The sequence below is a fragment of the Pseudoliparis swirei genome, chromosome 4, assembly GCF_029220125.1.
Source record: "Pseudoliparis swirei isolate HS2019 ecotype Mariana Trench chromosome 4, NWPU_hadal_v1, whole genome shotgun sequence".
NCBI lineage: Eukaryota > Metazoa > Chordata > Actinopteri > Perciformes > Liparidae > Pseudoliparis > Pseudoliparis swirei.
The window spans coordinates 16,915,235-16,940,611 of NC_079391.1; the positions used below are offsets into that span (position 1 = coordinate 16,915,235).

The 25,377-nt window shown below is 44.2% G+C and overlaps 1 protein-coding gene across 1 annotated transcript in view; it reads right to left on the reverse strand.

The window, feature by feature from the left end:
• Positions 1-25,377, reverse strand: part of LOC130192398 (protein diaphanous homolog 3-like) — a 161,674-nt gene that overhangs the window by 39,511 nt on the left and 96,786 nt on the right. The window contains exons 25-27 of the mRNA XM_056412368.1: positions 24,946-25,084; positions 14,174-14,269; positions 13,502-13,564 (exon numbers count right to left, since the gene is read on the reverse strand). Of these exons, the coding sequence (XP_056268343.1) occupies positions 13,502-13,564; positions 14,174-14,269; positions 24,946-25,084 (298 nt within the window). The remainder of the gene's footprint in view (positions 1-13,501; positions 13,565-14,173; positions 14,270-24,945; positions 25,085-25,377) is intronic.

The following is a 25,377-nucleotide window of genomic DNA, read 5'->3' on the forward strand; positions in this document are numbered from 1 at the left end:
AGATGAAAGAATGCAGTCCTTGAGATTTGCTTTACGTGGGAGTTAAAGGACAAGTCCCGATCAAAGATAACGCTGAGATTCTTTAAAGTGGTGTTGGATGCTTGAGCAATGCCATCTACAGAAACCACATCACCAGATAATTGATCTCTGAGGTGCTCAGGGCCGAGTAAAATTACTTCGGTTTTGTCTGAGTTTAACATCAAGAAGTTGCAGGTCATTTTTATGTCTTTAAGACATGCTTGAATTTTACCGAGTTGGTTGGTCTCCTCTGGTTTTATCGATAGATATATTTGAGTATCATCTGCATAACAATGAAAGTTTATGGAGTGTTTCCTGATTATATTGCCCAAAGGAAGCATGTATACCAGCAGAAATACACCACATACACAAACAGTCTCCAGGCAGATACACCTCAACTTGTTTTTTCTGTCTCGACAGCCATCTCTCTCGCTCACATCTCCGTATGTTAGGCGTCTATAAACTCACCTCTGAAGCTGCATCAGCGGTGAGTTGGTCTGTACTCATCGTTTGCTGATATTTATTTATCTCTGTTTGGATCTTCAAAGTGGATCATTTAAGCCTAGTAAAAGTGGATGTCAACTCCTTTACCTCCTTTCATCAAAGAACAAATGCATCAAAATCTCAGGAGCTGGAACAAAACAAAAGATAATGACTTGCATCTGAGGAAAAAAATAAAATATGATCCAAACCAGTCATCGGAAGAGCCGGCGAGAACTGTCAATGTGTGAGGTTGAATATACACATGAAAAATTCAGTGGTTTAGCGTTAAGTGATTCATCATTTGAATTCACCACACTTCCAGGAGGAGATCAGAGACTTTTTTTCTTTTACTGATCTATTTTGGTGCCCATCATTTTCCCCTCTAATACCTGAGACAGATAATTATCCAAGGCTCCATTTAGTCATTTCTCTCTGAGTAAGATGTTTTTATATGTGACACAACAGATTGACACGCTGGAAGAACGATAGCAATTAGCTTGGAACATTAAGGACAGTTTCTGTTCTCACAGGATGTGTATTTAGAAGAAACGGAGCCCTTTTTCAGGAGTCAAAACTTTCCCAATGTTCTTCATTCGAACTTAAACACACCCGCGGTTCATTTATCCAGCGTGTCTCCGTGTGGCTATTTTTCACAGACACCCAGTGCCTATTCTTTGCATGTTTCATGACACGATATGGGATCATCTTTTAGTTCTGGCCGTCTCTCTCACGTACAGAGGCACCGCGTAATCACTCACCTCCCTGATAAATCATGTCCCCTCTGCTGCAGCCCAAACACCTTACATTGTCAGAGCTCAGGCTCGGCTCACTGGAGAGCCTGATGGATGATTTACAGGCAGCCTCCTCCCTCTAAAACCTTCCTTGGTGGATAAGCCTTGTTCATTAACTCTCTCACATGCCTGAGCCCATGCAGGCTGGACAGTCTTACACTTTGTCTATCTAGTAAGAGGGGGACCATACGGAGGGCCGTGATCCAAGGGGCCACTTCCATCTTCCTAAAGCTTTCCACTGGATTCTAGTCGAAGTCGACGAGCATGAAAGCCAAGGCGTAATCCCGTGGGTCTCATCCAAGAGCCTCCTGATGCGTCCTTCTCCACTTTAAAACTAAATCAATAACTAAAACACATAGAGGGGCTCCTTTTAAATTAAAGTGCAATTGCAATCTTGTAATTAATTATCCTAAAAACGGTTTACGGTTGGTGTAAAGCAGTAAAGCAACAATTCTACACAATAATTATGTCACAGCAAAGGAGCCTATTTTGGTTCCCAGCATTGCTTTGCTAGAGTCTACTCCACCATGAATGGTGTCCACTTCAGGGCTACACTGTCGATAGAGATGCCACGTGGCTTACGTTAGTTTCTTCTGTATGAGATTGTTGATAGTAAAAACTCGATGGCTCAGTTCAGTAGCACTTGGCTATAGAATATAGAAGAAAAAAACAGTGTGTCCTTGTTCTACAATGTACTGCATGAAAGAGTGTGGAGATAATAACCTGGCTATTATGGAATGCAAGGCACACACACACACACACACACACCCACATCCACACACACACACACACTGTAAAAGTATGCACGTATTGGCCCACAGACATCAATGCCTCAAATGTCTTATTTCTTCTACCTATCGGGAAACATCTTCATTTGAGCAATATACTGTAGCTTGAAAAATTAAGAAACAAAGTGTCCTAGACTTTTGAACAATTAACAAGCCATGTTTTGTAAATAATTAATGTTGGGGTATGTGCTGTAGAAGAATAGCATACTGTAGCTAATGTATTCACTTATCCAAACCAAAGGATATATAAAAAATGACCAAACGACATGAGGCAATATTTAAGTGGGAAACCGGCCAGATAGCCATGATGTATTTATTTGCATTTTTAAGAAAATTAAATGGCTTAGCTTTGGCTCCGTCTTTGTGTGCAACAACGGAAGAAATGGCATTATGTGTGGAACTTAAAGTGAGAGTAATAAGGTACAGAAAACAATAAAGCCGAATCCAGCCAGCTACATCCCAACATCCCAGCTCACTGTTTTCTGCCAGTATCAGACAATTTTATACTTCATATTTTATATATTATTTCAGCTTGAAAATGTGAGATACGTTGTATCAAAACAAATGTTGTATATATACAGGACTGTCTCAGAAAATTAGAATATTGTGATAAAGTTCTTTATTTTCTGTAATGCAATTAAAAAAACAAAAATGTCATGCATTCTGGATTCATTACAAATCAACTGAAATATTGCAAGCCTTTTATTCTTTTAATATTGCTGATTATGGCTTACAGCTTAAGAAAACTCAAATATCCTATCTCTAAATATTAGAATATCATGAAAAAGTATACTAGTAGGGTATTAAACAAATCACTTGAATCGTCTAATTAACTCGAAACACCTGGAAACACATTTTCAAATGTTTGATTTTGTTTTGCTGTTATAAATCTTTTTTTTACTTGGTCTGAGGAAATATTCAAATTTTATGAGATAGGATTTTAGAGTTTTCTTAAGCTGTAAGCCATAATCAGCAATATTAAAAGAATAAAAGGCTTGCAATATTTCAGTTGATTTGTAATGAATCCAGAATGCATGACATTTTTGTTTTTTTAATTGCATTACAGAAAATAAAGAACTTTATCACAATATTCTAATTTTCTGAGACAGTCCTGTATATATGTGTTTGGCTGGAGATGTCACTGCATGCTGAATAGAATCTGCGTGTCTACATACGCAAGTGTGCGTATGTCTGTGTTTGTGTGTGTGTCTGTGTGTCTGTCTGTGTTTGTGTGCGTCTGTGTTTGTGTGTGTGTGTTTGTTTGTTTGGACTAACCCAGAACTATCTGTGAAATACATTAGACATCCTCTTTCCTCTTTGCCTGACATTGTAATTACCATTCAAACCAGCAAGGCTAATTACCTCCCCGTTTAGAAAAATAATCAGGGCTGTAGACAAATCAAGACTAGCCATAGAAGCCTCGGCCTAGCATCCAAAGGATAATCAGGTCGACTGGGCATGGTTAATATATTTATCATTTAATTAAACTTGCATGAAGATTTAAAGTGATCCATGATTCTATCATTTAGATTTAAAAGATTGAAAAACTTCTAACCCCTACTCCCACTGGGCTCTAATGCGATTAATTAGTTAAGCATAATTATTATGGCTTGTTTACTAAATGTGTTTTTAGTGTCCCAAAATAATTTTACTTAATTAGCAACAGCGGATGAAATGTCCTGTGAAGCTTGGAGCCAGACATTATTGACGCTTTGAAATCAAAGAAATGATTTGAAGAGGTCTTGCTTCCAACAGCGGGCACAACAACGCTACGATCGAACCAAATCAAAAAACGTGTGAGCTGTAATTTGCTTATGTGTCGATGTGCGCCTACTTGAAAGCTACTGGAAGATTTTAACTATTTTTTACTCATTTTCAATGATGAAGTCCACCTATACTACTCCCCTTTGGGCCAAGGGTTCTTCCAGAGCTGAAATTCTGCATCATTTGTCAAAAACAAAGTGCTTAACGCCCTGTGATAAGGATTTCTTTCTACCCAGCATTACAACGGACATAACATCTTATTGTCTATCACGATGGCGCCACGGACGGCTGCCTCGGTGTGTTGGTGCGCGATGTTTTAGAGACAGAACCCCCGCAAAGCAGCCGGGCCAGACTCTGTCTCTCCATCAATCCTGAAGCACTGTGCTGATCAGCTGTCTCCGGTGTTCACAGACATTTTTAACACCTCACTGGAGACATGCCACGTACCAGCCTGCTTCAAGTCCTCCACCATCATCCCCGTCACCAAAAAAACAAAAGTCACTGGACTCAACGACTACAGACCCGTCGCCCTGACCTCTGTGGTTATGAAGGCATTTGAGCGTCTGGTGCTGGTTCACCTCAAAGCCATCGCTGACCCTCTACTGGACCCCCTGCAGTTCGCCTACAGAGCCAACAGGTCTGTAGACGATGCGGTCAACATGGCCCTACACTTCATCCTCCAGCACCTGGACTCCTCAGAAACCTACGCCAGGATCCTGTTTGTTGACTTCAGCTCTGCCTTCAACACCATCATTCCGGCTCTGCTTCAGGACAAGCTCTCCCAGCTGAGCGTGCCTGACTCCACCTGCAGGTGGATCACCGACTTCCTGTCTGACAGGAGGCAACGCGTGAGGCTGGGGAAACACGTCTCTGACTCCAGGACTATAAGCACCGGTTCCCCTCAGGGCTGCGTTCTTTCCCCTCTACTCTTCTCCCTGTATACCAACAGCTGCACCTCCAGTCACCAGTCCGTCAAGCTCCTTATGTTCGCGGACGACACCACCCTCATTGGGCTCATCTCTGGGGGGGATGAGTCCGATTACAGGTGGGAGACTGATCATCTGGTGACCTGGTGTGGGCAGAACAACCTGGAGCTAAATGCTCTGAAGACAGTGGAGATGGTCGTAGACTTCAGAAGGAACCCAGCCCCACCCACCCCCATCACCCAGTCGACACTGCAGAGTCCTTCCGCTTCCTGGGCACCATCATCTCCCAGGACCTCAAGTGGGAGCTGAACATCAGCTCCCTCACCAAAAGAGCTCAACAGAGGATGTACTTTCTGCGGCAGCTGAAGAAGTTCAACCTGCCAAAGACAATGATGGTGCACTTCTACACCTGCATCATTGAGTCCATCCTCTCCTCCTGCATCACCATCTGGTACGCTGCTGCCACTGCCAGTGACAAAGGCAGACTGCAGCGTGTCATCCGCTCTGCCGAGAAGGTGATTGGCTGCAATCTGCCATCTCTACAGGACCTGTTCGCCTCTAGGACCCTGAGGCGGGCAGGTAAGATTGTGGCCGATCCCTCCCACCCGGGTCACAAACTCTTTGAGGTCCTTCCCTCCGGCAGGAGGCTGCGGTCCATCAGGACCAAAACCTCACGCCACAAAACCAGCTTCTTCCCGGCTGCCGTTGGCCTCATGAACAAGGCCCGGACCCCCACCTGACGGGGTCACTTATCCCTCCCCCACACATATGGACATATTTTGCACACTGAACATTGCACATGCACTTTTGCACTCCTGCCCTGCTTTTTGTATTGTAGTACTGATTGTGTTAGTATGTTTTATGTTTTATGTTCATTTTATGTTCACTGTATGCACCCATACACCAGAACAAATTCCAGGTCGGTGTAAACCTACTTGGCAATAAATACAATTCTGATTCTGTAACAATAATACAACTGTTAAAACAATAAGCAATGGCGAATTTACAGAAAGACAACTTTACAAATTCAGGGTCAGCCATTCAACATGGATCTACTACAGTAAAAGTAAAAAAGACTGCTGCTTTAGAAAATCAGATGCTTGCCTGTATAGGAAGGCCAACTCACTGACCAGTGACGCAGATTCACAGAGCAGTAACTTGATGCTCCAAGAAACCAGAAGCGCAGAGGATGACAAACGACAAATAGCCTCTTAATACAGCACTGCATGAGCAACAACAAGCCTGTTAAATAATCTTTTGGCCCGTACCCTTTGACAGCCAGCAGCCATTTCCATCCCTTTACTGAGCTCCCCAGTATCTGCTTTATTGTGATGCTAAACAGTGAGTTTTGACATTCAGGAGTGCCCTGCCAAAGGCCAGGTGAGTGGACGCGGTAGAGAAGAGAAGGCTTTAATGGGTTCAACTGGAATAGAAAGCATCTGCTCGTCTCCACAGGCTGGAGGAGAGGAAAATGTCAAGTATGGTTATTACAGAGCAGGCAGCAGCTCAAGGAACTTTTACCTGAAGGAAAAACGGACTCGGACAATGCCCACGCACAAGCTACATCTTGATACATTAACTCCCCGAAAGAACCCATTCACACCCATGCTGGAGGACGTGACTCACACATGTTTACGAGCACAAGCAATGCAAATAAACATGTGCAGTCAACGCGTTAGCCGAGTTCCGATGCCACAGTTTTCTCCGGCCCGCTTGAATAAATATCCTCAATAAAAAAATTACAAAACGGATTTAAGGTAACTCTACCCTCTCCTGAATGGCCGGGCTAATCACAAGCTTCTGAAGGGTTCATACATCGGCAGAAAGTCCTTGAGTTACTTGTTTTACCTCCACAGACCACTTGAGTTTGTTTGCTCATTTGTACCCCTGGGGTTGCTAATCAAAGCTAGTGCCAGGCTAATGAAGCTCTCGAGCCCAGAGGCCAGAGGCACAAACATGGCCTTGTGACTCGCGGCTGAGCGAGTTTCTGCAAGGGGGACGCGCGCCTGCTTGTGTGTATGTTTGTGTGTGTGTGTATATATATATATATATATATATACAGTCAAACATGCGAGTGAGTGCATGCGGGCATAAGAGGGCGGTACTGTATAATAGCAGATCAGCTAAGCCAGAGTCTTCCACTCGAAGGGGAATCCGGCATCAAACGGCTCTTGCAGCCGGAGGGTTGGCCTTCCCGCTCTGTCAGCGTGCAAACTTCTTTCGCTGCACTCAGAGCTTCTGGATGAGCGGCAAGGCACAGAGCAGGTGGAGTGGCAGCAGAGACGGCAACCAGGGAGAGGTGAGGCACTTTGGAAGAATGCGATAATTTCATTACAGCAGACTAAAGTGGCCCTGGGAATAATCAACGACAGGAGCCTCTGTGTTGGCTCCTCTTTCTGTGCGAGGATGGTGCCCTGGAGAACGATACCTGGATATGGGGCTGTTTACAGATGGGTTACCGCAGAAAGCTGGGGGGAATTTTAAAGCACAAATCATCCCCTTTTATCACTCCGACATAAAGTCCCCGTTTTCCCTTCGAGTCAAGGCGGCTTAGTGGGCAACCATAGCAACACATGCTATCGGAGATGGGTCTCTTTCTGCCAAGGCCCACAGTGTGACCAGTCGCTAATGTTCACCTGAAGCATAAAACCAGACAGACAGCTCACTGAAAAAGACAAACAAACAGAGGAACAAACGTTTTAGGAGATGAAGCACAACTGTGAGATGAGTGGGGGAGAAATGATGTTATAACACTTGTAACACTCTTTCATCAAAGGCATTACCACTAAAATAGAACTCAAGCACCTCCCTTTGCAGAGAGCAGAGGTATAAAGAGGAGATAGTTCTTATTTACCTCACGCGACAACAGAATCGTATATATAATCGTCTCCCTCGCTCTTTCACTCCCTGACGGCTGCCTGATATGGCTGCTGGCATTGGCAAATGTGGGAGGACCGGGAATGTGTGTGGCTGGGTGATAAGGCTGCTGTAAAATGTAATTAGCACAAAGCCATGGTGAGAATGACTTCATTTCTCACTGCATTATTAACTAGAGTACTGTGTAAGAGCCTAGTCTCAATCAATGTACATAACCAGTTGATGAAAAAAGGGGGCTGGACGAGACAGACAGAAAAGAGAGAGCGGGCGAGACACATTAGGCCTATAAAACCTGAGGTGTGTATCTAAACTAAACCTCTAATGCATCTCCAACCTTTTAACCCGCCGGCTTTTCTGCTTCCGTTCCCTGCACACAAGGTGTGTATTGAGGCAGACAAAAGGCGAGACAGTGTCCACGTGGAAAGAAAGGAAGAGGAGGATCTCAGACGCCGGCTGAATAGCAATCCCACATTAGCGGCTTCACTTACTGTTCGGGGCCTGAGCTGGTGTGAATGGGCTGATTAGGGCCCTTGGCTCAACATGCTGAACACCAGTTTCCATTTCACGATCCACAGCCTTTATTACAGCCAAGCTTCCTCATAATCCAGCTAAAAGTGGATATCTGAGGAGCCTGATCGGCTTAGGACTTGGCTCAAAATCGTGGGATGTATGGCGGAGCAGAGTGCAGAGGTGTTCGTTATCATATGTTTTCTATTAGGACCGAGTGGGCACAGCCGAGCTTGGGTGGCTGTGTGTGTGTGTGTGTGTGTGTGTGTGTGTGCGTTTGTGCATGCTGCTCTCATCCATCACGCTGACCTTCGCGACCAGTCAAGTGAATATACAGCACACCATTTCACTTTCTCATCCTCTTACGTTTTGGACCGGGCACGGATACCGGAGATTACTCCAGTTTTATGAAATAGGCTACATTTTCTTGAGGTGTGTTACGCTTGCCCTCTTCACATTCGCTAATGCAGTGATTATTAGTTTCAGCACAACTTGATATGGATGTGCATCACAATTTAACACGTTTCATTGGGAAAAAGCCTCGGAATCAGGGCGGCAGGACACCAGTAACAGCACAAGTGGGAGCCATTAAAAGTTATTTTTCATTATCTACATCCGTGCCTCCAAGGCAACAGAACAAGTAAACAGCATCACAATCACGTTGAGTGATATACCGCATGGAAAAGCGCAATCTATAACCAAAGGCCTTCAGTGAGAAACATATTTCATGCCATTTACCACACAGGGCACATGATGGAGTTATCATTTAAAGAATGCACTAGGCGCCGCTTCCTAGCTGGCGGTTAGAGAAGTCGCTGGTTCAATTTCCAGAGCAGGGAATACAAATCCGGGACAGTTACTTTTCCAACGACTGCTAAATGGGCAACAGATCTGACTGTTTTGTACTGGGCAGTTTCCACATGTGACTGAGTGTAACTGGGAAAGAGTGCAGCATTGCATTCAATAAAAAGAAAGAATGTTCTCAGAAAATCTTGAATAATAGGCACAAAAAATCTAAATAAACGTCCTTTATTGTTCTCCATCTCCCTCAATTACTACACCACAAGTCTCACTGCACATGTTGGACCTAATTACACTAGCCACTGTGTTAAGGTGACCTCCTGTTCCATCTGTTCAATGCATGTGCACAGGCTCAGGCACACACACACAGACACACACACACCCACACTAAGTGCAGCACTTCAGACGGACAGGCAAAGGCAGGTCAAGGTACACTTCCCCATCTGGATATGCCTTTGTCGACAAGAGCCGCGAAACATCTCGACCACCAATCGTGTGGCGATAAGAGACACGCTGTGATTCCAAGTGGCCAGAGGATTGTGGACATGAAGACCGAGAGCAGCACGCCTGGCCAAGTCTTCCACACAGCTAAAGGCCCCAAACCAGGAGGGGCCTTTGACCTTTACCCTGCGCATCATTAAAACACGGGGTTTGAGATGGCTGTACTGAAGCATGTATGCATTACCAATTATGTGCACAAGTGGGAGAGTGAGCACTTGGTGTTCAGGAACAAAAGCTCTTTGGCAATAATCTGTCACTTTAATGAAAAACGCACCCAACGTATGTGATGTGTGGATGATGGATTACAAGCAAATGCAGATAAATCAGCGACTCCTACCGTTAAGTTTTTGAAACAAAGACATGTGGCATCAATTCAAATAGATCTCGGGAGGAGAGCGTCTGTGCTCTCCTTTCCGTCTTGGTTTCACTGGAATGATTTAATAAGCCCTTCTTTTTGCTCCTGTCATGTCTGGGGGGAAAGCAGCAAGGCTACGAGGGAGAGATAAAGCGGAGACAAAACAAAGTCAAAAAGTAGAGTCGGCTGAGCGAACTTCGGAAGGATGGGAGGCGTTCTCCCATGATTGACATTGATATGAACGGACTGAAATGTGAAAGAGGAATGAGAAGACACTCACACAATCTTGCAGGATGCAGTTGCCTGGAGTGGAATCCATATATCACCGTCTATAAGAGGCACAGTCAAAAAAGGCAAGCATCTAACAGCAGATTCTACTAGAGGATCCGAGCCCCAGGAAGGAAGAGAGACTGACTCTCGGAGCTAGTTTTTCACAAGTGTCTCACATGTGAGCACACAGACATAGGAGGAAACAAACTTCCTTTCATTTCAACTTCACTCTCCACAGTTTTCTAAAAGAGATCGTGGGTTGAGTTGCAAATTAAGCCCATTAGTCATCTCTTACACCCATTCACACTTGTATATAACAAAGCCATTTAAAGTCTGCACTCTGCACTAAATACCTGCCCACATAAACCAAAGATCCAACATTATACGGGAATATATATCCAGGAGAAACTGGTCATGAAGTTGACTTGGCAACCACATCAGCACAAAACATCTCCAAAAACTAGAGGCTTGCTTTTATGGTCAACATAATACTTCGAAGTGAAGTAAGAAGACATAACTCCTGTTTCTATTTGGTAAACGGGGTCGCCAACTTTGTGAAGTGACCTTTGTATCAATTTCTTTATCACACATGATAATTGTTGGATTTCACTAAAGAATGAAGTAATTGCTCCTCCTAAAGACAGAGACATTTACTCCCTCATAGATCTTGTTCCTTAATGCATCATCCCTCCACGAGAAAGACACATACACACACACATTATCTGGTGTGTGCTGTGCTCCACACTGAGGCTCTTGGCCTCTGCCAAACCACAACAAAATAAAATAAATGGAGTTATGTGATTCCACTCAATGTGTGATGAGGACCTGCTTGGAAGACTGAAATGACCAGACAGTGCCTGGAGAGATGTTTTCAGAAGGACAGTTAAAAAATCTGCGGCTGCCTTATAGATTCAATTTGGAGATTCAAGTCTCTTACACCACCGATCCATCATTCTGTGGGGCGCGATCCAATTTAGAGTGTCGAGGAGCCCCGGAGCCCTGCAGCCTTATCCTAACCCAGGCCACAGCCACCGCAAAGCCTGCTTACCTCGACCCCCTTAAGTCTGCGGGTGTGTCTGCGTATTTTTATGAGGATGTGTGCGGAGGCAGACTGCAGACCGGGCTGAACACCGGAGCTGCTGGCTGATGTTAAAAGTGCGCTGAGCCAGTTTAGAGGGGAGAGAGGAGAAGAGATGAGAGACAGAGGAAGTGGGCACATGGGTCAGGAACCTTCCATTTTTCTTCCATTTATTACTTACAGTAAACAGAAAAGTACAACAGGAAGAGAACAGGAAGTAAGAAGAGGGAAAGAAAATAAGTTTACAGTTCTGCATTTAACAGTGAGCTCGTACTTTTAATGCAAATTTCTCTTCCCTTGTGCTGGGGAGCACAATCTACCAGATTTGTTTCTGTGGACAACAAAAAGGATCCATAGGCGCTATAACCCTGCGGGAAAAGGCCCCTGGGGAGCTTGAGCCTCCTCCGGTGTGAGAGCTTGATGACAGCATGCATGTTCGGACCGACCAGTTCAACCTCTCCCCATCACCACAAATTACTACATCTTCTGGCACAGATGCTTCCGTTTTAATTCTCTTTGCTGCTCCACTGGAGTGGAGCAACACCCCTGAGATCAATTATTAAAGGATAATTAGAACTGTGGGAACGGGAGTGGTTGGGGAAGCAGCTGTTTAAGAGCTCGTGCCACCGACTAAACGTCATCACCTTCCAACTAAACAGGGAGCATCCTGAGGGTTTCACTCAGTACTGCAACAAAACCCAGGGCAACCAAGGCCAAAAAGAGAAGGAGATGGTGGAGAAGGGGTGCGGCAGGAGAAGCTGAAAGACTCCATACCAATAACAGGCAATTGTGTTTGGGGAGGGCCATTGTCAGCCATGAGAGTATAGAGGAAGACAGCGGGGATATGGGATGGTAGGGAAATGAGGAGGAGTGTTATTTAGGAGGCAGATGGCAGAGAGGGGGAAATTAAGATGAATGGGCACTAAGAGGGCCGAGCTGGTGCTGGGGCTGGGTAGACGAAAAGTAATTAGCCGTGTTTGCTCTGGGAGGCTGGCAGTGAGTATGATGATGCCTGCAGTGACAGACTCGAGCCTTGAGCTTTATTCGTCAACAAGGCCTTGCCTGTTGCTGCCAGCAGGGGGCAGTTGGCCCAGCAACCATCCTCAAACTGAGTACCTGTGGGCACACCATGGGGTCCACAACACGGACACCGAGCAGCCTTTCCTCCGTGAACTCAAATGGCTTTGGACAAAAACAAAACATCCCTCAGATTCACAGAATCTCTCTTTCGTTGCAGAAAGAGAGCCGCAGCCAAACAGCCTCAGAGTCCAATCCCCCCCCACACATTGTTTCACCCAAACCCATGGGCTCGTTCTTACCCCCTCACACCATTTCTCTCCATTTCTTATGTTACAGCAACCTCTATCTGTCTCTTTCCTCCCACCCTGTATATCTCCCTCCCCCTCGTCCCTTTCCAATCTAATTTCAGATAAGTCGTAGCAGAACAACAGAGCAGGGCTCTTTATCATTGCCATCAATGTTGTGGGTGGACTGAGCGGGAATAATTGTATTCATGCGTGCGTGTACCAAACCCACTGGGATTCCGATTACAAGTAATAAGTTGTAATAGGGTTACGGCTTAATTCTTTTAGTGCCTTAGTGATTATAGTAAAAAATCTTTGACAAGAGAAGAAAGCTGTTGTTTGTTATTCTGCAACAGCCAAAGCACAATATATGTTCACAGCTCTGAACGTTAACGGAAAATTTGGTTAGGTAAAATAAGTCTATCCCAACCCTTCTTCACTCCCAGAAAGTCATACAATTCGACACCTGTTGCTCATTTGAAATGATAAAGATGGAGTTTCTAAATGATGACGCTTAACACTCAATGGTACAAGTGGCTTGCATTCCAATATGTATCTGTATGCATGTTTGATCGTGGTGCAGATGCCTGACCGCCGCTGCAGTACATCGGTTAGAGGTGAGAAACTTGAGATGAATTTTTTTTTTTTATGCAAGCACACTTGACATATACGGTTGTGAATAGACATCTGTCGCTTCTTTTATATTACATTTTTAAATTAGAAACATTTGCCTTCAAGTGCTGCAGTTACTGACCAATTTAAGAACCTTATCAAACTGAATGCCGCCCACACACTGCTTCCAACGCATTTCAACCGAGCTTCTCTCACAGTCTGCACAACACGCAGCCTCGAACTGTATCAGAAGAGACCTTGCACACTTTCAGAAGGCACACATGGTCCACAAATGAGGAATTGTCACTGGACAGACACAAAAGCAGGACACATGCACTGTAGAGGCGAAGTGGCAAGACAGGCAAGAGTTGTTTAAGACGCATGCTCGAGTCTTCAGCTTAGCAGGCTTTTAATTATTTGCTTTACCATGATTAACAGGCCTGAGAACCTGGCGGAAGGAGCTGGGGCTGATGGTCTTCTGCTGGTTATCTGTGGAGGGCAGGGGATATTTAATCTCAACACATCTTACTGTACGAAGAGGGATCCAAAAAGATCACAAGGAGGCATTCGCGAGCTGAAGAATGGCTGTGAAGAGAAGGCCATTAACAGGAACGTCGGTGTTTAAGGGCAACGGTGTCACTTGCCCCCTGAACTGTCTCCTGGACTGTCTGTTCAACACATGTCCAGATGCTGACTAGGATTCTCGAGCATCTTGGATTCAAGACTGCCAGAAAATAAATAACGGGGTGTTGATTTACTGAGAACCAAACATCAGACGGTCGTAGTAGCGTTGTCAGGCAGAAGATTCTCTGGCATTGTGCTGCTATGTGTATAAACAAAAAACTAGTGAATTTTTCAAGGGACTGAGAATGTGTGGAGCCAAGGCTGGATACCACCACGATGCATTCAATTCACTCAGCTTTTAAAAATATGACAAGAAACATATGCATCCAGTTGGCAGGTTGGGACTCATGCTCACTGTGATTTTTAAACATCTAACTGGAATCAGAACATTGCCCACAAGTACAATATGGAGAGCAGGTTTTATGTGAGAGTCTTTGTTTGTGTGTTGGTGAAGGGAAAGGATAAAAGACTCACCTCTGGGTCTTGGCGCTCTCTTCCTGCGGTCTCTGAATGCTGCTCCTGACTGGAGGGCTTCCAGCAAACTATCCATCACACCGGTCTCGTCATTCTCTGAAAAAAAAAACGAAGGAAAAGAACAAAGAGGGTGTTGGAAGACGGAGGAAAGATGCACAAAAAATACATCGAAATCCTGCATCGCTGTCTTGTTGCAGTTCACATCACGGTCCGTCCAAAATGTCATCATTTTATCCAGTGACCTTGACCTTTGAGCTCCAAAAGCTATTCAGTGAATTATTGAGTTCAGGTGGCCTAAAGTACCTGCACACACTGTTGATGCAAAATGAAAGATTTGTATTCCTTATTTTGTGGTCCATTTGCAGGGTTTTTCCTGCATAGAGAAAATTTGGGCGCGCGCCTAAGCTGTTTTCCCGAGCGCCTAAGGCAAAAAAAAGTCTGCGATGGAAAAAAAAAAAAAATCACCGCTGAGCAAGGCGCGCACCGGCATCGGAGCTCTGACGCGCGCGAGCCGAGAAGAGTTGTTGACGGGAGCACCGAAGACCCATTTTGACCCAGGAAAAACCCTGCATTTGTGGGTAATGCATACGTAGAAAAAGACGAATTAGAATAGCGATTTTGACGTAAATTACTACGACAAAGCTTGAAATTAGGAAGCGCTCAGCAGCAAAAGGAGGCACATTTACACGGACGAATGGTGCCTTATCAAGCTGGAATTAAACACTCAAAACTGAAAACATACTATATTTACTGTACAATTCTCTCTCAACACAGTTGCTCTGTTGCAGTGGGGGAACTACTAGACTGCAGATATATTGTAGAAATGGGAAATGGGCCTTGTGTTGGTGCGGCTGATAACCTGGACCCCAACACCTGAGGCATGATGACGGACGTGGCTAGTATTTTGCAGTTAAAACAGCCTCCGGTGGAAGGGAAGGAGAAAGGATAGCAGGTTTATGGGAATGCTGAAGGAGAAGACACCCTGTCCATACTAAGTGATGCTGCAATTGTCATACAAATGTAAGTGTGTGGTGTGCATGTGTGTGTGTGTGTGTGTGTGTGGGCGGATTCCCACTCAAATTCACATTTCTACGACTGACACACTGGTAGAAGAGATATCCGCGTGCACTTAAATCTATGCAGAGAACACTTTTTAGCTGTAATCAGAGCATACAGGGTTCAGCTGGAATGGCAGGCGTAGAAAAAAACAGATCATATCTTATCACTGTATGCAGTGCACCTGTGCACACCCTGGTGGTAGAGGCTCTGCCTCCTGTTAAATAGAGCTGGAACGTGCTGAATGTAGAACTGAGAGGTTTACAAGTAGATGCCCAAATGAAAAACGGGGGGGGGGGAGAGAAGCAAATGTTTTTTTCATGACAAACAGTGAAGAGACTCAGCAAGTTTATATTTGCTTTTTTCCAATTAGTTTTGATGACAATTGTAACTGTTTGTCCTGGAAAAAAATTGAACTGAAATGAGCCAAACTCTGCAAAAGAGAAGCAGATGAAACTTGAACTATACATACACCGTCAGCACGATTCCAACACCCGCTGACACAATGTGCACCCTTGTGAATATCTGTTACCCTTCTTCAGCACCCTGCCACGACTTTCCTACACCAACAGAATCAAGAGCTCTGCTCTGGATTTCTAGTTTGCTGTCACCAACTGAGCTTCATGCCTCGTGCTGCTGCACAGAACAAAGGCTCCCGCCGACTGCAGGCAGCCCTTTCACTCCGACAGTATTCATCATCACAATTTGCCTCCACATTTATTAAAACTGCAATATCAATTGAGATATGTTTTATATACTGTGCACCATATTAAGCACACACACGACTGATTCATAAGTATGAAGTGCCAGAAAAGTTGCAACAACTTCATTAGCTTCAGAGGCCAAGCTGTGACTGCTGACTCCCACCACGGATTTACTTAGTGAAGAGTAGGAGGACATTGCTCTGATTAAGCATGGGTGATTTTTTTTCTCTTTCCATATAATTGGAGAACAATGGGGGGGATGAGAGGTTACGCAATGGGAAAGCTAAACAAAAAAAACCAGAACATCGACAAACTTTCAATTGAATAACACAAACTATGAGAATGATAGGATAAAACATTTATGCAATACGGGTTGGCCAAGGGGCGGAGCTTGGTGTTAATTTACAACAAGCTCCGCCCACAGTATGACCTATTGAATGGGTTAGCGTTGGTTTGCTGGTCACATGACAATTTAGAATGTATTTAGATTGATAGTTATAGCTACAATGACATTTTAAACATGCCAAAAAGAAAGTTCATGCAATGGAACATGTTATATGTAATTTAAGGGTAGAAATATTTGTGATGGAGAGCAAAAGCTGGTCCAAAAGTCCCTTATGCTGACCCCTACTGAGGACATATCATGAATGTGTAAAAACATTTTTTATAATTTAATATTTAATAATTTGAGAATATGTTTTTGTGGTAATCCGTTTGAAATATTAACAGACGCAGATAACATTAGTCTATTTCAAAAGGTATTAATGAGGACTGGGACTGCAGGCAGCGATCAACCTCTGAAGCTCGTCACCTCGTCAGAAGCCTACAAGTCTTCTCCTCATCTCTTTCAAACGGAGACTCTTTCACGAGCCGTTAACTACAAACACAACAGTCGCACTGTACCATGGGGCCTGCAAACTGACATGTTCATCTCCTTTCATGCACACAGTACCATGCGGCACCATGGTGGGATTTCTGCAGACCTACAAATACTGTCAATCAGCAGCACAGTACAGGGTCCCCTTTGCAGCAAACCCATTGAAGCTCTGGTATTGAGGGCAGACGGTCCCTGGGGAGGTGGGCTGTGGTTGTGCCCAAACCCCACACTGAGCTGGGACTAACAAACACACACGCATCATGGCCCACTTCCTCGCTTTCCTGCATCGACTGCATCTGTTGTGCTTTTCATCCGCAACAGTTGCGTTCCTCCGGCTGATGTGTCCAGTTCTTCATCATTACACAGAGCAGAGAGGCAACACCAATCTCTGCGCGACAACAACGCTCCTCGATGTCCAAATTCGTCTCCACTGCCGTGGCAATTCATCACAGGCAGCAAGCTGCACACCCCCACACACACCCACACCCACCCACACACACACACACACACACACACACACACACACACACACACACACACACACACACACACACACACACACACACACACACACACACACACACACACACACACACACACACACACACACACACACACACACACACACACACACACACACACACACACACACGCACACACGCACACGCGACACTTGTGAGCTTCAGGATGCGAGGAAAAAGAAACCAACTCAGATCTCTCGCCTCAGGAATATACAAAAACAGTCCAATTTTACACATCAATCAGGCGGAACTCCGACAGGCCGAGACAGAAAACCGCTTCATAGTATGAGTCAAGAGTAGACAGCCAAAGTCGGCGAAATCACAAAAATATTTATATACTCACGCCCACATGCACAAACTTAGAGTAAGCTCACAGACATGTCACATGGGTGTACTAATGGAGGAGGAACACATGGCAGAGGAATATTAGTCGGGCTTGTAGCTGTGAAATTGTAAACAGTCATGCAGCTCGTGAGAGGTGGTGCTGAGGAGGACGTGGCACGAGAACAAAGACTACAGTGAAGTGTGGTATCCCAGTTTGGCGGCAGAGCCACTGATTAATGCTTTGATGTGCACATTTCTATTCTGCAGCATCTGGGTTCAGAGCTCTCATAACAGGCGTGCAATGTGCACAGAGGCTTTTTGGTTTAAATTTTGCAAAGAAAAAACCAACAACATTAAGACTCTCTCAAAAACCAGTCCAGGTCTCACTGATGCCGAATTAAATATGTGGTTAGGTGTACAAATGTGGGTGTAATTGTGAGGTCAACAAAAAGGTGTTTACTCTGCAACAAAACAGAAGAGTAAACTCTGTGAGAAGAATCAAGACGAAGCTTAACCTCCACCTCTTGGTGATGGCTGTAGTTATCCTCCTGCCTGGAGTGAAACTTCAGCCATCTATTTAATCAGAGCCGGCTCAGAGTGGGTTTTTCCCCCCATTTTCTAGACATGCAGCCTGCGAGTGTGTGTCAATGTCTTGGCTCTATTCAAGCCCGGACTGACGCTTCCCCGCCACTTTACTCAACAGTGTGCCGCACTTATCATCAGGACAATGGCCCGGTTGGAGCAGTATGCAGCAGAGGTGGGCCGGAGCAAGGCAAGAAATAGGGTCAATTGGGCTGGGATGGAAACGCTTACAAGAGAAAATGACATGCCCGAGTACAACGAATGCAGGCCGACCACCTCGTTGGCGTGGACACTTAGAAGACAAATGGTGCAATGAGGCCCGTCAGCCTCCTCCCTCTCTATTGAAGACCCTGTGTTGCACTTTGCTGACACTTTGAGCAGCAAGTAGCCAAACCATTCGCTGCATGATGAATAGATGGATGTATAAATGATGTGGTCATCTTTGCCACTGTATGGATAGAAACATTCATATTTTTGCTGCAAGTAAAAGTATCCATGTGTCCCGAGTGGCACAAAATAACCTAATCAACTGTGATAAATCCATAAATTTAACAGCTGCCCACCCGGGGGCCAGGACCCTCAAGGGTTTGTGTACGATAACCAGGGTAGGGGAAAAAAGAGAAAGAAAGAACAGCGACATTTGCTTTGTTTTATAGGATAGTTTCACAACAACAACAAAATTGCTTTACAGCTTCAGGCCTCTAAAAATTATCAGAACTGGCTGGAGTATTCAGAGACATGGCTTCGTATTAAGATGTCACTGGCAGAAAATGCTGGAACCGGAGCCTTCCAGCACCCTGTTGAAGGCAGTCATAATGTTTCTATGCTCTGTTGAAGCATGTTATGTTGGTACAAAGTCTGGATACAATTGATTTCAGATAGGAATTTAGAATAATGTTGGGCAAATGAAGAAAGAAGAAGAGAAAAGATCTGTAATCCGAGTCGGTCCATGATAAATCAGTCCACCAGGACTGATGAATAAGGCTGGAGGTGTGGCCCCCCGAAAAAAGCTTTCTATTTAATATATAAAAGGTATGCCATTTGGATTCAGTTTAATTTAACTGACGTAAATCTTTGTTTGAACTCCATCTTGAATAATTGTGATCAAAGAAATTGATTTATTGAAGAGGACGCAGGCAGGTCCGGCTCCAGACACAAAGAAGTACAAAAGAGCAAATGACATCAAACCCTCACAAACAGGCAACAGCTTGAAGAGTAACTGAACCCACTCTGACCAACAGTCTGGCTTGCACCACCAACTAGAGGCGACAGCATGCTCCCCCACCCCCCATCCCTGTGGCACTGTCGGCATGCTACAACACAGTTGGGTTCACCAGACTTATTTATACCCTTCACACCATATAGACCAGAACAGACATGTTTCTGATTCCTCCAAGTTCACATCTCTTGGAACTCGGCGGGCCGACATCTCGGCGAACATTAGGACATCTTGAGCCTTGTTGCCCATGGCAACAGAGGGGAACCACCCACTGCCCACCGGTACAAGCCCAACCAATCTGCGAGTAAAGATAACCACTATAATACGAAGTCATGGGTACAAGAACCAGCTGATGAGAACATACAGTATCCCGAGCTTCGCCCACATTTTAAAATCTTTCTTCATCTCCCTCCCGCTCTTTCTTTCGTTCCTCTGCTCTTAGCATCTTTGCATGCAGGGTTGCATCTCCAGCTGTTCTTCTATTTGACGTCTTAATAGTTCATCGCTTGTAGTCATGTAGGGAATGTTAAATAAAGCTCTGATGTGTAATTTGTCGCTGCACAAACATTCCCGCTCCCGGCCTACCCTGGGAGTTAATGCAACAGATTAGTCATACACAAGCCAGGCACAGCTAGAGGAGAAAAAAAACAAAAACCTATTCAATCTGAATTTCAATCTCCGTAGGGCCCTATGCAAATGTATGCAAGCTGATGCTCTCGCTCTCTCTGACCGCCAGAACACACAGTGCAGGCGGCGAAGCCAGGCTGCATATATTTGTGTCTGTAGGTGCCCAGTGTGCGAGGCCGAGGCAAAGGAGAAGTAAACTGGGAGTAGCTCACGTTTCGGGAATACATAAGTGGGCAAAGCTGAAACCAAACTAAATGCAGATACCGGTCGCAAGTAAAGCAGCAAAAATCCATTTTGATCATTTCCTCCAGGAAAGCCTCCCCCCTACCTTCCCCTGTCTCTCATTGTGGTGCCCTTCAGCATCATCTGAATGTGAAGCCTCTCTGGGGCTTTTTAGGAAATTGATGGATAATCAGATGATTACATAGAGAATCTCTATTGAGGACAATCAACCCTGACAAACAAAGAGAAAGCTCTTTAGTTAATAAATAGTCTGAGCAACAGACAGAGTGAGAGAGAGAGAGAGAGAGCGAGTCAATCCTGTGCTGGGTCGGCAGCACAACACCAAATCTCTATCACGTATTCATTTCATCTCAACAATCTGTGTGCGTGTGCATGTGTGTGCGTACGTGCGTGTCGTATATTGCCAGAAACATCACTTCTTGAGGGTGACACTGAGTTTGCCTTTAGCGTCGTCATGATGCGAGCGGATCTAAATACATTTCAAGCCCCAGGCATTTTTGAATAAACCTTTCTGACAAAATTTGGCTGAAGTTTATTCTCGTGATTTTCTTATTCCTGAACTTCATCTCTGAATTAGAAAGGTTTGCAGTGAAGCACAACTCAACGCACAAGTGCAGGGGGGAAGACGTCCACGCTGTCAATCAAGCTAGTAAGAAATCGAACACGCGAGAGGTTAACGACACTGAAACAAACCTGTACCGGAAACAAGTTGAAAACAAACTTATAGAAATGAAATTCAAACATGAGACTCAAAGTCTTTATATTAATCTGCTTTAATTTAATATTTTAAGAGGCAGCAATTACTGCTTAGTGTATACGTGGTCAGGTTACTGTGATCTGGACACTGCATGTATAGCCCATTCTACCTTATAAACAGCTACGGCTCTGTTTAGTTTCATGGCATCTAAATCATTGATTTAATTGCCGTCTGGATTCTGATTCGGATACTCCCGGGCTTTAACATTGTTGTTTTTAAGCCGGTCTTGCTGGAAATTAAATTATTTCCCAAGTCTCAGTTCTCCGAAAGATTCCGGCAAGGTTTTGTTTTGAGTATCTAAAATGATTCTGCAAATTTTAACCCTCTCCGAGCCTTTCAGGGGGCCTTCGGCAGAGAATCATCCCCACAGCATGATGCTGCCACCAACATGCTTCATGCTGGGGAAAGGGTCTTTGTCACACACACACGCAAATAAGAGGTTTGAAAGTGAACATAACAAATTGACAACAGGGTTTTTCCTGGGTCAAAATGGGTCTTCGGTGCTCCCAAAAACTTTTTTTGCGTGCTGCGCGCGCGGCCTATGTTGCCATATCACCGTAATTAGCAGACATGTATTTTTTTTTCTTTTTTCACAGAAATAATGGAGGCAATGCTTGAGGAAATCATTTTGCTTCCACTTTAGATTAAAATAGATAGGCTAATAGATTGACAATTAGAGATGCACCGATCAGGTTTTTTGGTGCCGATCACCGATCACTGAAATCAGTATCTGCCGATCCGATAATACCGATCACGGTGTTGATTGAAGCATTCTATTTATTGTGTAGCATTATTGCCTAGGAATATGAGGAAATACATATATAAAGCACCTCAAACATTAAAGAAATTACAGATTTCTTTAAACATTTAGGACTTTTACTTTGAAAAATGTCCTAATTGATACATTAAAATTGATTGATTGCCAGTGATGGGGATTTCAGATATGTATGGAACACATCTGCATCATTCATTTCCTGGAACTCTTGGGGAAATCTATATACAGGACTTTTCTTAACATACAAAAGTCTGACTTATTTTTATAAACTCTTCTTCGGTACAGAAAAAATGTTTTAATGTTAGCATCATTTAAGCTAAATCTCAGAAACGATCTCTAAAGATACAAAATCAGTTCATTGTTTATTTGTATATGTTAGTGTATGATTTGTCGAAATCTTATTTTGAAAAACGGATGTTGTTTCACGTGGTTCTTTCCGCTAACTTTGCAAAACCGGATGTCACCTCACAGTTGCGTATTGATCAGACAAGAAGACACGCTTATCAACTCGATTACTATTGATCAAAACAGAACGAGGGTTCGGCTGTAGCCTACTTGAAACATACTATTGAGAACATATTCGCTGACATGCACCTGATGAACACAGGTTTTTTTTTCTTTTTTCTCTATCGCAGACTTTTTTTGGCCTTAGGCGCTCGGGATTTGTCATAGGCGTTCGGGAAAACGGCTTAGACGCGCGCCCACATTTTCTCTATGCAGGAAAAACCCTGGACAATATTTTGTCATATCATTTCACATGTTACATGTCAACAGGAATTAATGAATATGATAAAGGTAGAAGCAGCTTCTTCAGCTACGCTGTCTGACAGTAAGTGGAGAGACAGAGCCAAAGCTCGAGCCGACATCTGCACATTACCAAGCATTCCTAATATAAACACAACCCATACTACACTGGCCTACTGGGAGAAGGTGTTGGAATGCAACCCTGTCGCTGGTGTTCTCAGATAACCACAGCCTGACGGAGGTTGAGATACAGCACAAGCTACTAGATTAACAAACATAACCCATCAAACATAACCAATCAACCAGAATCATGTTTAGAAAATTTCAACCGGACATGACCCTTCATTTGGAGGAGCACAGCGCTGTAAAACTTCATGCGCTTTCTGCCAAAATGTGACAATTGAGGAATGTCCAGATGAAAGTGAATGGAAAAAGAGGGTTTTGTATTCGGTTTTAGCCAAGAGAGGATTGGTTTTGGCTCGGTAGAAAGCCGACAGCAGCACTTTGGCCTGCATCGAGCACGGTGGTTCTCCGCTTGCACTAACATCTCCAGGAGTTCTATGGTGGCTGGCATAGTCATGTTAGCTGTAGATGGCGGTGCAGGGATGGGACTGCCAAGCTCAACGCTCTGCCAGCCTTGGCTTTGGCTTTGGCTCTGGAGGCTGCACTGTTGAACAAGTTTATGGCATCAGCAGTGCTCCGACGGGGCGGGGAAACAAACCAAAAAAACCAACCTGCAGGTGGAACTAAATGCTCTGGCATAAGGTAAACATTGCCTTCTTCATAGCAATGTCTGAACCGGCTTGGTAAATAAAGTTTCCACTCTAGCTACATTATCCCAGAGGGCCACAGCAATGGGAAGTGTTTGAAAATAACATTTTACTTCTTCTCCCATAAACATCTACTGAAAGCATGCAAGCAAAAGCACAAACCACCAAGCTGAAATATCGGTAACGTTGATATGAATACAGGACGTAATATTCATCCAGCGCAGGGGAACATCAAAGCAGACTTACAGTAACAACATATTTTTGACAACAAAAAAACACATTTGCCAGTCCAACCCTGAAATTGTTTAAAACCCAACATACTCTTATCAGCAATAAACATATTGATCATAAAACCAGAAAGTGAGCCGTGTTAGATTGAAAGTGTTAAAGAAACCCTGCACGGGGCTGCATTGCTACCAGTGAGACAGGAAATGTTATCCAAGTCACGTTGGAGTAACAGACAGGGACTCAAGTGTGTTTATACCAGACGGGACTTTACAACTATGTGAAGTCATCACAGTGGCACTTATTTTATCATAATCATTTTATCATCATCACAAAGTAAAAAAACTTGGAATGTGCGCTTGTATGTGTTTGATTGGACACCACAGCATCTTGCTCGAGGACTTTCCATTGCAGCCCACAGACAATTAGCCAGGTCCGGCGTTTCTGCCGGAACACCTTGTGGTTTTACACGGACCTTAATGAAGAGATTTTTTCCTCAAACACGGCTAATCTTACTCAGAACTTGGCTTGACCTATCATTTATTGGTACCTTCTTAAAAGGTCTTCACTTTGTATATTATTACTCTTTTCTTTATGGTAACCTAGCAGCTGAACACCTAAACTTTTGCTTGTGGTTTAGCTTCAGGAGTGGCGTTTCTCAACATGCAACGTGAAACCTCCATGTGAGGGTCTGGACAGCACTTGTGATGATCGTGTGACCTCACAGGACACGGCTGACCAAGGATCTCACAGGACAGGGTCGAGCAAGAGGCAAACATCTATAGTCGGATCAATGACCAGTCAATCATTATAATATCGCCTTTTATATTCCGAGGTTGAACGCGCTGCTCGTCGAGATCCTTGCCATGTGTGTACACAAATCAAAGGGAAAGCAACACGAGGAGAATGTTGCCTTAATAGGACACAATAACACGACCCAGAGTGAGTTACAATGTCTTTCATGTCTGGTTTAACAGTCTATACTTTTCATCACTGGGAAACTACATTTGAAGGATTAATTGGTCAGAACTAATAAAACTCAAAAAACAAGGAAAGCTTTTTTTATGTTCTCTTTCAATATCAAACAACCGTGTATTTATTTCCAGCATCACTTAAAATGATAAATACATTTTAAAAAGCCCAAATGCTTTCTGTTTGGATGAGGGATTCAATCTGCCTCGAGATAAATACTGAAATGTGAGAAAATAAGGTGTCTCGTCTAAATCCATTAAAGCAAGGCCTTGCGTTTCCTTTATCGATGAAAGTAATTGCTTTGGAATGATTTCTTCCACGATTTGACCAGATTGAGCTCCCTAAAAGGCGACAACGCAGACAGAACGGTCTCTACCTGCATTGCCTTCCAGCAACCTCCTCTTCTTCTGCTGCTGTCTCTCCTGCTTGTCACGCTCAGCCTTCTCCTTTGCCGCCCGCGCTCTTCTCTGTTTCTCCTCCGCCTCCCTCTGCCTCAGGTTTTCCTTCAGCGCTTGCTGTTGGGGAGGGGAGAGGGAGAGAGAGGAAAAAAAAAAAGAATACCCGACAGATCATTAATTGGGGTTAATTACAGCAGTTTAAAGCCTGTCAAAGGCAGAGACATCTTTATCATACAACATTAATGTCAGAAGAGGCTGCTAAGGTTGATTTTCTGCCTGGTCTTGCCAACCAGAAACAAAAAGAAACAAAAAACACTTGAAACCAGAGATCTGTTAAGATTGAGTGATGGAACAATGACATGAATACAGGCTGCTGCAGGTGCATTCATTTCTGTTCTAATTTTGACTAT